Genomic DNA, 12,234 nt, shown 5'->3' with positions numbered 1-12,234 from the left:
GCGTTCAGGAAGGCAGAAGTGATTGGGACATGGTCCTTATTGTTGAGGGGCATACAGTCTAACAAGACAAAATAAAAGGGCAATTGCTTTTTTCAATGACTTCTTCATTGATCAACTTAAGAATCATGTCTGAGCACCATCTGACACAGATGCTCAACTCTGCCTCTTTAAAACAGCATGCACTTGGCTTCTAAGACACCTGCCTCAACAAGGTTTTCTTCCTACCTGACCAACCGTTCCTTCTTAGGCTCCTTTGCTGGCTGCTCATCGCCCAAAACTGTTACCATAACAGAGTCCTTGGTTCAATTCATAAATCACTACCCTTCTCTACCTCTCCTCCCTAACTGGTTGATTTCATCCAGAAGCAATGCTAAATACTACTCTCTACAATGATGACTTGCTGAATATAAACCTCCAGCTATTCCTCTCCCCTGAACTCCATCATTATTAGTCTACCTGCTATCTGATATCTCTACCTGGGTATCTAATTGGCATTACATCCAATACTGAAGTCCTTACTTGCCTTCCAAAGCCCATCCAACTGCAGTCTCCCCATTCCTGTTAATAGCAGATTCAGCCAGCCAGTTGCTTGACTGGCCTCTCTCTCATCTCAAGCTCATCCATCAGGAAATTATATTGGCACCACCTTCAAAATCTGACTCTCTCTCTTACTTCCATTGCTGTCTTATTGGTCCAAACCTCCGTCATCTTTGCTTAAATTACTGCAATAGCCTCACATGTGGTCTCACAGCTTCCACATTTATCATCTATAATCTGTTCTCGATTCAGGAGCCAGACAAACTTTTAAATGAAAACCAGACCTGAAGCCACCAATGGCTCCCCATTTCCCTTGGTGTAAAAGCTCAAATCCTTCAAACTCTCTGACTCAACTTGAACCACTCTACCCGCCCCTTGCTCGCTCTGTCCCAGCCCTAGTAGACTCTTCTCTGTCCCTTGCATACACGAGAAATATTCCTTCAGGATCTTTTCAAAGTCATTCCTTCAACCAACTTTTTCCAGATGTCTGTTCATCTCCTTCAAGTTTCTGTTCCACTGCTGTCTTCCAGAGAAGGCGAATTCTGACCACCATATATAAAAATATGCCTTCATCCTCCCCTACCCACCACACTCCCCTCCAATCCGTGCTTCATCCTTCTTACTCTATTTCTCTATTTTTCTCCATAGCACTTGTTTTTTTGTTGTTTGTTTTTTTTTACCTTCTTTTCCCAGGTGGCATTAATAGTAAATGCCAATACAGGATACATAAGACATGAGGGTTTGATCCCTGGGTCAGGAAGATCCCTTGGAGGAGGGCATGGCAAGCCACTCCAGTATTCTTGCCTGGAGAATCCCATGGACAGAGGAGCCTAGTGAGCTACAGCCCATGGGTTCGAAAAGAGTCAGACACGACTGAGCAACTAACACTTTGACTTTGATGATGTATAACATTTACTTCTTTGCTTATCATCTATCTTCCCCTTCAAATGTAAGATCCATGAAGGTAGGACATTTTGGTTTGTTTTGCTCACGTTGCCAATGCTCAATTAATATTATTGGAATAAATAAAATAAAAATTAGTTGGGTTTGTCTAATAATACATTTATACTAGATTAATAATAAACTGTATTAGACTAATAATGAGCCCTAGACAACTATGACTACAACATAATTTTACAGGAAGTTTATTTGTTCAGGGGAAATGAGACAGGAAAAACCTCAGACATATAGATTTTGACCAACAATGGGAGAAGAAAATAGTATTTCAAGAAACAGATTCTATAGTAGACTGATAAAAGCAATTCATATTTATTACATATTTATTATTTTTAACTATATTTTAATGCTAATTTTCATGTCTTAAAATATTTGCTTGTCTTCTAGATTTGATTTTGATCAAATTGCCATGTTTATGCAAGTTTTCATTAGGTATGTTTTACCTCTGGTGAATAGGGAGCAGCCAGTTCTGCAAATTCAATTCAAGAAGTTATTTAGAGTATAAGCTCTCTGTTACAAGAAAACAATGTCAGGAACTGCAGGATGCAATATAGAGAACGCTGTGATCTCCGCCAACTACAGGTGGGAAAAAACAAACACAAATTGTCTACAATATGGAGCATTAGTATGGTTCAGCAGAAAGGACAAAGTAAAATAAAACCTTACAACACTAACTCTCAGCCCTCACTGTAATTTAGAATTAGCTAGAAAGCTTTAAAACAGGGTTTTCTAACCAAAAAAATGACATGCCTCCTCCCTTGCTCTGAATCCTGATTGAATCAGTCTGGGGTAGCACTCAAGTGTTACAACTCCCAAGTGAAAATTTAAGGAAACAGTTCCTTCAGACTAAAGAAACAGGAGGCTTTGGGGAACTTTACAAAGACAGAGCAAGGTATGCTCGGCCAAGAGCAGAGGATCAGCTATGACAGGCAACGAAGCACGAAACGTCTGGGAAAACCTCTGTGGCTGAAACACATGAAGAGACGCACATGGTGAAAGATGCTGAACAACATGCTAAGGAATGTGGGTTTATTATCTAAGAGTTTTCATCCATTATTACAAGTAGGTTTGGATTATTCATTGTTCAGTGACAAGAGAATATGGAGGATCGATTCAGATGAAATGGGATATGAAGGAAGGTGAACTAGCCCTAGCCTGTCTTCACCAGTAATTCAAATGTGTTTGAGGTGTTGATGGCCCACTTTTAAACTACCTAAAACTGTATGAAAATTAAACCACTGAGATGTTGAAAACTCACTTTTCAAAAGTAGGCTGAAATACAACTATTCCCTAAATAAATTTTCTTTGTTTGTAAAAGCCTCTTAATTACCTTGTTAAACTTGGTGAAAGAAAATAACCTCATTTCAAGTGAGAAAGGACATACATGGCACCTTCTGGTCACTCTATTTTAAAATCAAAAGTTGGGAAATTTCATAGACATATTTGGCACAAAGGCCAATTATAATTGCCAGCTCAACAGCATCATGTGAAAATTTCAGGTTCTGTAAACAATGAATCATTTTAAATTCAAAATCCAAGTAAATATTCAGCAACCACTTACATATTTTAAATTCACTCAGTAGTTTGAACAAGCGCCGGGAAATAACATAAATCTAACTACATGTTAAAATATTAAATAAGAATAATTTGAAAAATAATGAGAATTTTGAAAAATAGCAAATACAGTAATTTGAAGGCAATTACAGTAAGTAGATTTTTTTTCTTTGGATGAAGTACTAGTCTGTTTTCATTTATTTTAGAGCACAGACTGAAAAAAATTATACTTTTCCAGCCCTCCATTGACCAGAATAGGACTCAAAATAATGTCCAGGTAAGTCATTCCATGTTTATACTCACCATACCTCAGCCATTTTTTTTCTTACAACTGAAGGATTAGTATTACTATTTTGAGGGTAGGAACTCTTGTCTCTGTAGGCCTGCTTGAGTTAATATCAGCCTGTAAGTGTTAGAAACCCCAAAAGCTTGAAAACCTTTTCATTATAACATATAGATTTGAAATTCTGAAATTTAAAATAATTCAACTTTTTACATGAAGCTGTAACAACTTTTTTTTTTCCTATAGTGCATCCAAAGCATTTCTCCACATCTCTCCTTTTATCCTAAAAACTCCTTGAAGGAAAAACGAAAAATATCATCCACCAGTCTATAAATGAAAAACTCATGGAGACATTTGCCTGAAGTTAAATTCCAAGCAAGCTGTAAAGGTGAAATTCAAACTTAGGTTCTCTTCCTGAATCTAGTTCTTCTCTCCATAGACTGTCCAAATATATGTATTTTATCTGCTATGTTTTATCTGTTTTAAGACAATTTCAATTTCAGAGACACTTAAAATGCAAATAAACATATATCTTGGGATGGATGTAAACAGGTATAATTTTTGACTGCACAGAGGTTTTTTTTCCCCAAAGCAACCCAAGGTATTAGGGGAAAAAAAAAAAATACTGCAAAAAATATCAGTAGAAACAAACTTAGAAAGATTTTAGGAGAACAAATTTAGAATAAGAAACAAAACTGAAACTTCTGAAATGACCCTTCTCGTTTAAAGACTACAAGTTATTTTCTGTTCTTACATTCTTAATTAAAACTATTCACACACACATACACACATTATAACCAGCAGTCCAGTTCCTAGAAGTTTTTTCTTTTTTGCTTGAGAAGCAGGAGATATAAATCTTCAAAATGTTACATATTTTAAGATAACGCTTACCTCACACTTCCTAAAATTCCCCATCAAAAAACTAGGAATAATTTTTAAAAGCTGTTTTTCACTTTTTTATCAAAATATTTTCAATCAAAATTATTTTAAAATAAACTATTAAAAATAAAATAAGACCATTTTCCTGAAGCAGTTTTCACTTTATCTATATCCTGAACAGTATTAAAAAGACCTGAGCTATCTCCACACTTCCCCAATTCATCATACTTTCTCTACCCAACAAGGATCTCCCTTAGTCCTAAATTTTATGGCTCCTAAAGTCAGTCCTTCCTTTACATAGCATTCATTTTCCCACCTCATAAATCCTAACTAGATCTTGTCTTCACCGAGTAGGTATTTGCCTTTGTGTGTGTTTATTATTTCCTACAGTTCTCAGCAGAATACACACAATGGGAAAACGTTTACTGACTGAAGAAAACTCTTGAGATCATACGTAGAGAAGATAGTGAATGAAAAAGAGGCTTTATAAGGCATGCTTATTTCAAAGCCATTCAGCTCACTGCTGTATTCCCAGATTGAGAACAATGCCCTGCACAGAGTAGACACTCAATAAGTATCTGGTGAGTGAAGAAACATTGCTTCTTCAAATGGAGAAAGTTCTAGAGCAAGTCACTCATATGACATCATGAAGGCACATGAAGAAACCATAGCTTCTGCCTTTCCTCCTGTATCTATAAACTTGATATTCACTCAGTTCAGTTCAGTTCAGTTCAGCCGCTCAGTTGTGTCCGACTCTTTGCAACCCCATGAACCACAGCACACCAGGCCTCCCTGTCCATCACCAACTCCCGGAGTTCACTCAAACTCACATCCATCGAGTCGGTGACGCCATCCAGCCATCTCATCCTCTGTCGTCCCCTTCTCCTCCTGCCCCCAATCCCTCCCAGCATCAGGGTTTTTTCCAGTGAGTCAGCTCTTCGCATGAGGTGGCCAAAGTACTGGAGTTTCAGCTTCAGCATCAGTCCTTCCAATGAACACCCAGGACTGATCTCCTTTAAGATGGACTGGTTGGATATCCTTGCAGTCCAAGGGACTCGCAAGAGTCTTCTCCAACACCACAGTTCAAAAGCATCAATTCTTCGGTGCTCAGCTTTCTTCACAGTCCAATTCTCACATCCATACATGACTACTGGAAAAACCATAGCCTTGACTAGATGGACCTTTGTTGGCAAAGTAATGTCTCTGCTTTTTAATATGCTGTCTAGGTTGGTCATAACTTTCCTTCCAAGGAGTAAGCGTCTTTTAATTTCATGGCTGCAATCACCAGCTGCAGTGATTTTGGAGCCCAAAAAATAGTCTGACACTTTTATTCACTGTACTAATGTGTGTACAAGCATGTGTGTAGATGCACTTAGTCGTAAGTAGTAGTCATAACTTTTGCCACCGCATGGACTGTAGCCAGCCAGGCTCCTCTATCCAAGGGATTTCCCAGGCAAGAATACTGGAGTGGATTGCCATTCCCTTCTCCAGGGGATCTTCCCGACCCAGGGATCGATCCTGAGTCTCTTGTGTCTCCTGCGTTGGCAGGCAGATTCTTTACCACTGGAGCCACCTGGGAAGTGCAGTACAAGGGATTCTATTAATTGAAACAACCAAACCATAAACAACAACAAAAATCAACCACACCTTTGGCTAGTGATCAAAAGTCCATGACAAGTTAGGAGGATGTTCCATCCAACCAATTTAATGACAGGCTTTTCAGACTGATCACCAGTTCTGCTCTAGTCTCAAAGCCATTAGCAGGCCACCTGCACATGTAAACTGCACTGGGCAAGTAAACAGGCTGCTGCTGCTAAGTCGCTTCAGTCGTGTCCAACTCTGTGCGATCCCATAGACAGCGGCCCACCTGGCTCCCGCATCCCTGGGATTCTCTAGGCAAGAACACTGGAGTGGGTTGCCATTTCCTTCTCCAATGCAGGAAAGTGAAAAGTGAAACTGAAGTCGCTCAGTCATGCCCAACTCTTAGCGACTCCATGGACTGCAGCCTACCAGGCTCCTCCATCCATGGGATTCTCCATGCAAGAGTACTGGAGTGGGTCGCCATTGCCTTCTTCGTAAATAGGCTGATTGAGTCCTAAGTTCCTGAAGAAAATACTTCAAGAAATAGAGTGATAACTCTCAAAGCAGGCTGTGGCCTTTACACTTGCCACTTCCACATTCAATGTAGGCTTCAACAACACTTTTAGAAATGATCTCAGATCTAATCCCACAACTTTGAGTTTATTCCAGAAGCAGTAATCCAGGTGGAACTGAAACCTATAAAGGGTCCTCCTCTTTATGTCTTAAAAAGAAATGTCTCCCAAGTCTTCAGCCTTTACCCTGTCCCCAACCACTTCACATGCCCCATCTTAAAATGATGAGGAGAGACCAAGAAAGATACAGAACCTAAATAATAGCAGCGGTACATTTTCAGCATCTATTTAAGACTTTGTTCAAGGTTAACCTTTCATTTGTTTCCAATTTAAATTGCTGAACTCATCTAAACTTGTTCACAGTTTATAAGCAGTAGACATTAATTCAAGAAATATCCTTTCTCTAAAAAGCCTTAGATTTAAAAAGCTAACCATTTGTACAGTCCTGTGAATTCCCAATTAATTATGTTTTACCATATAGCTATTAAAAAACAGTAGAATGCCCTTTGAAGGTCAATCCACTTTGAAGGTTGGACAGATAACAAAAGTCTTACAGCTTCCCTCGTGGCTCAGTCGGTGAAGAATCCACCTGCAATGTGGGAGACTTGGGTTCGATCCCTGGGTTGGGAAGATCCCCTGGAGGAGGGCATGGAAACCCACTCCAGTATTCTTGCCTAGAGAGTCCCCATGGAGACTGGCAGGCTGCAGCCCATGGGGTCGCAAAGAGTCAGACGTGACTGAGAGCCTAAGCACACATACACATAAAAGTCTTAGTATGTTCCTTCAGAATCACCTTTCTCCTTGCTCTCCTGATACCACAGTAGATACAGCTAGAAATGACGTATCTGGAAAGCAAGAGAACTAGATTTAATCATAATTTGCCTTTGGAGAAGCATATATATATGGCACATTAATCTATATAGACCCCTCAATCAATTATGTAGCTATTCTACTGTAAGTAAGCAGATACTATAAGGTTAAATGTCTGGTAAACAGGTGACTAAATCATGAGGGGGAGGGGTAAAAGTCCGAGCATAAAGTGGGGAATATGAAGTTCTAAGCAGGCCATTCAGGCTAATAAAAGAAAATACCTGGAGAACTGGTCAGAATTTATTTACTTAATAAACAATCAAAGTGATAGGCATGCTTCAGGGAACACAAAGGTGAATTCTGATCTGAAATTTGACATGGACCTCCAATTACAAGGAGCTGAATCGCCAGGTGTTCAGAATTTTCCCAAGTGTATCATTAGTGACATGTTGATTAAATTCCTACTAAGACACACACAAACTAGCCAGAAAAACATACTTTACACCATTTATGTTTCTTTAACATATGCTTCTTTATGTCTTGTTTTCAAAGCTTTGCAATTACATTCACATACACAGGAACAGTAATAGTCAAATGACCCAGCTCTCTCTCCTGTTGGTGACCACAAGGCAGTCTCCCCACTCTGAGGATGTAACCTAAGCTTACACAGATGGCCTAGCTCTCAACTAACTAAGAGGAGCTGGGTTTGTTTTCAGGGTGGGTGCTGCAAAAAACGCCAGGTGTATTTATAGAAAGGAGCAAGACTATGATAGAGGCATGACGACAGAAGTCTGTTTCTCTCACCTGGTAAAGAAGCCTGCAGAAAGATCTGGATCCCATAGCCCGGTTTCCACTCCTGACTCTCCAACTACCATCTCTGTAAACTTAATTAAAGCCCTTTCTGGTCTATCACCTTATGTACAAAATTTACACAAGGCCCCTTGCCTCGGATGATTGTCAGAAAAAGGAACGAAATCGGGTATGTAACATCTGGGACGTGGGAGTCACTCGATAAATGGCAACCTCCTCCTCTCCCATCCTCCTGTTCACCCAGAATTGCCCCTCAAAAATTACAAATATACGGACGGCGGGGTTAAAACTAAAAAGCTGGTTGGCAGGGAAAGAACAATTTGGGTGGAGGCTCGCTTATTTACCGGAGGCTTTCGTTTAAAATGGAGTTAGGATATTGCTAACAGGGGGACACATGGAAAAAGCATCAGGTATAAGCAGAACTACCCCCTCCCCGCCCCACACCTCCCCCAAAGACATTCCTTTAAGTAAGCACGAAACAAACTTCGGAAGCTGCGGATATCCTGTGAACCTACTCGGTGGCCTCAGTGAAAATCACAGGCACACGTAGAGCTGAACACGACGTACACCATCCATAAGCCGCCTTGTCAGTTTCTGATCACGCTATTTTTGCAAAACTGTCCTCAAATCCGAGGCTGCTCTCTCGCCTCCAAATTCGCTCCAGAGGCGGCTGGGAGCCAAGAGCGAGTGGCGGAACGGATAATGAGGATGGCAAAGTGGAGATGTCTGGTCAAATGACTGAAAAACAGGGCGGTGGATGAGGGGGTGGGGTAGAGCAGTGGGGCAGGGACGCGTGGCCACCGAGCCAGAAAGACGGCGGCTTCACAATGAAAGGAAGAGACTGCGACAGTCGCCGGCTCCTGGTCCCCGGCGGATACCGATGGCGAGGCCACGGGCGCACAGCAGAGCGTGGGAAGACGAGAAGAGGGGGCCGGAGGAAGCGGCCACGGAGCACCCGAGCAGGTGCAAAGCCCCCAGGCGAAGAGAAACGGGCTCGGGATACTCACTGTGTAGAGTAGGTTGAGCGCGCACAGGCAGTTCTTGGAACACGCGAAGCCCCCGCAAACCATCTTGAAGCCTGTGGTTCCAACTGCAGGTAAAATCTGGCTCCGGCGGAGCCTCCAGACAGCCTCTTTGTCCTTGCCTTCAGGGCCTAGCCAAGGCGAGGCCGCAGCCGGGCTGCGAGTGTGGAGCCCAAGGCTTGGGCTGGGGCTGCAGTGCGCGGCGCGCCCGCGGCGGCTCCAACCCGCTCTGGAACCTGCGGCCGCAGCACTGGGAGCCTGAGCCCGAGCCCCGCCCAGCACCCCCGTCCACCGCCTCGCCCTACGCCCTGATTGGCCGCCGGCGGGGAACAAAGGTAGAAATATGCAAATAAATGCGCTCAGCTAGCTGGGATCCAGAAGGGGAGGGGCGAGGCGGCCCCTGGGAGAGTTGGGCAAGGGGCGGAGGCCGTGGGGGAGGGTGCCGGAGGCCAGAGTGTGACAACGACCTCGCCTCGGTTCCTGGGGAGCAGGTGAGGAGGAGAGGGCGGGGCTCCGCGGAGATCCACGCTGGCAGGGAGGAAGATGACAGCACCTCCCGGTTCTTGGCCCCAGCGGGTGACGTGGCACCATTATAAATGAGATTTTAAAATTAAGCACCTGGCCTTGTTTGAATGAAGAAAGAAAGGAAGGAAGGAAGGAAGCAATAAATGAATAAATGTAAACGACTTAAACGAGAAAAATGAAGTGGGGAAAATGAAAGGAAGGAAATAAAAGAATAAAAGGAAAAATGAAATATCTGCTTTTCTTAGAAAATAGGTTAGATATATGACCCATAATTGTGACTCTTGTCAGGTTTAGATGTATCCTACAGGGATTTGCAAAAATGCTAATGAACTTTATGAATACATGTATAAAAAATAGAAAATCAAGAGGTGGGTTGTTTTTTGTTTTTTTGTTTTGTTTTTTTTTTTTTTTTTATTACAATCCTGCCTTTCAATAAGCTGGGGTGTGGGGGGGCGGGGTTTCCTCCACAAATAATTGAAAAATTTTAAATGACAGTCTCCACTTCTGTCAATTCATTATCACTTTGATCCTCTGCTATAGAAATGCATAACGGATCTTCAAATGCCTCGCATGTAAATTGGGATATTAACAGTATGTCAAACACTTTTTGCACAGTTTCTGGCACTGTAAGTAAGGACTCAATAAATGCCAGCTAGTATTAGTATATCTAACAGTTTTTGAATACCTACTGCATTTCAGGCACTAGGAAAGGTTTGGTTATTTCATGGTGAAGTGAAGTTGGTCAGTCGTGTCCTACTCTTTGCGACCCCATGGACTGTAGCCCACCAGGCTTCTTGGTCCATGGGACTTTCCAGGCATGAATACTGGAGCGGGTTGCCATTTCCTTCTCCAGAGAATCTTCCTGACCCAGGGATTGAACCCAGGTCTCCCGCATTGTAGGCAGCCGCCTTTACCGTCTGAGCTACCAGGGAAGCCCATATTTCATGGTGCGTTCTACCAAAAAATGATCTTACAGAGAAATAATCAGATATTTATAAAATATCTAAACCTAAGAGTTCATGCTGAGTAAATGATGTGATAGCAAATAATACTGTTTATATCAGAGAAGGCAATGGCACCCCACTCCAGTACTCTTGCCTGGAAAATCCCGTGGACGGAGGAGCCTGGTAGGCTGTAGTCCATGGAATCATAAAGAGTCGGACACGACTGAGCGACTTCACTTTCACTTTTCACTTTCCTGCATTGGAGAAGGAAAGGCAACCCACTCCAGTGTTCTTGCCTGGAGAATCCCAGGGACGGGGGAGCCTGGTGGGCCGCCATCTATGGGATCGCACAGAGTTGGACACGACTGAAGCAACTTAGCAGCTGATAAAAAGATAATTTGTCTTCTTGGAATTATCTGCTTCCTCTTCTAACCTCTCTTAACCTCCCCAGACCTCACTTCACCAAGAAAGCCACATTAATTCTTTAGCCCTGGTATTATTCCATATTAACCTTTTGTACATGCCCCAAAAGAGTTCCAGCTTTTTAAAAATTTTAATCTGGAAAATGACTCTCAAACCCAAGTAAAACTTGGTAGCTCAACTTTCCATTTTAGACGCTTATTTAAGAAAAAGAATTAGTGGGGATATCTATTCTTCCTCTTCTCATTAGTGACAAGATTGCTACCATTTGAACATCACTCAACCAACTTTGACAACTCTATGCTTTCTTCATACGTCAACGTGAACGTGAAGTTGCTCAGTCGTGTCCGACTCTTTGCGACCCCATGGACTGTAGCCTACCAGGCTCCTCTGTCCATGGGATTTTCCAGGCAATAGTACTGGAGCGGATTGCCATTTCCTTCTCCATATTACTCTTTATTGTCTCCCTGTGGGTTCAATCTTTTTTTTTTTTTTTTTTTTTGTAGGAATGTCCCCTTTCAATCAGGAGTCCAATAGGAAGGAGATGGCTCATTTCAATGACTGAGAAGAGTTTAATAAAGAGACTGTTTTGAAAAATATGGACAAAGTTAAAGGAAGCCAAAACAGGATGGTGAAACAGCTCAGAGCTAGAAAGAGCAAGCAGTCACAATTCCCCTTAAGTCTGAGGGGCAATCTAAGGGAACAGTTACAGAAACCAGGGAGGAGCTGCAAGAGTAGGAGGGCTGATAGAGCTGTGGCCTTTAAGAGAGAAAACAAAGAAAATACTGCAAATTGGAAAAGAAAACAAATGAATGTGGTGGGATTTCTTAGAATTTGGGTGTAGAAATTTCAGATGATCCCACCCTAACAAGAATGAGCTAGAAAAGCTACAAAATAGTTTTTTTTTTAAAGAAAAAACCTACCAGGAAACAAAGCAAATGAATAGACAAAAACAACAAAAACTCACAGAGGACAATTGGCGATTACCAGAGAGGAACGGAGTGGGAAGGTGGGCAAAGAGGGTGACCAGTATTAATTGTATGATGATGGATGGTAATTAGAATTTCAGTGATGATCACTTTGTAGTGTATATGGTTGTAGAATTATAATGCTATACACCAGAAACATACATAAAGTTAAATACCAATTTTACCTCGATTAAAAAAAATTCTCATAGAACTGAAGAAACAAAGATATCTAAAGGGAACTAAACCCAAGAAGTAATGACATTCTTAGGAAGGAAAAATCCCACAGTGCTTTCACTCTTGAGTGTAAAGTCACTCAGTCATGTCCGACTCTTTGTGACCCATGGACTATATAGCCCACCAGGCTCCTCTGTC

General features: G+C 41.9%; 1 protein-coding gene across 2 annotated transcripts in view; it reads right to left on the bottom strand.

Moving 5' to 3' along the window:
* Positions 1-9,500, bottom strand: part of TSPAN13 (tetraspanin 13) — a 38,495-nt gene extending 28,995 nt beyond the window's left edge. The window contains exon 1 of one of the 2 annotated variants that reach the window (XM_061413630.1): positions 8,991-9,500. In XM_061413630.1, the coding sequence (XP_061269614.1) occupies positions 8,991-9,053 (63 nt within the window). In that variant the 5' untranslated portion in view covers positions 9,054-9,500. Of the gene's footprint in view, positions 1-7,977; positions 8,406-8,990 lie in introns of those variants that run through there. The other variant, XM_061413631.1, reaches the window with a different exon arrangement.
* Between the last annotated feature and the right edge of the window lie 2,734 nt (positions 9,501-12,234).

The sequence above is a fragment of the Bos javanicus genome, chromosome 4 (assembly GCF_032452875.1).
Source record: "Bos javanicus breed banteng chromosome 4, ARS-OSU_banteng_1.0, whole genome shotgun sequence".
Taxonomy (NCBI): Eukaryota; Metazoa; Chordata; class Mammalia; order Artiodactyla; family Bovidae; genus Bos; species Bos javanicus.
This window is presented reverse-complemented; position numbering and strand designations above follow the sequence as displayed.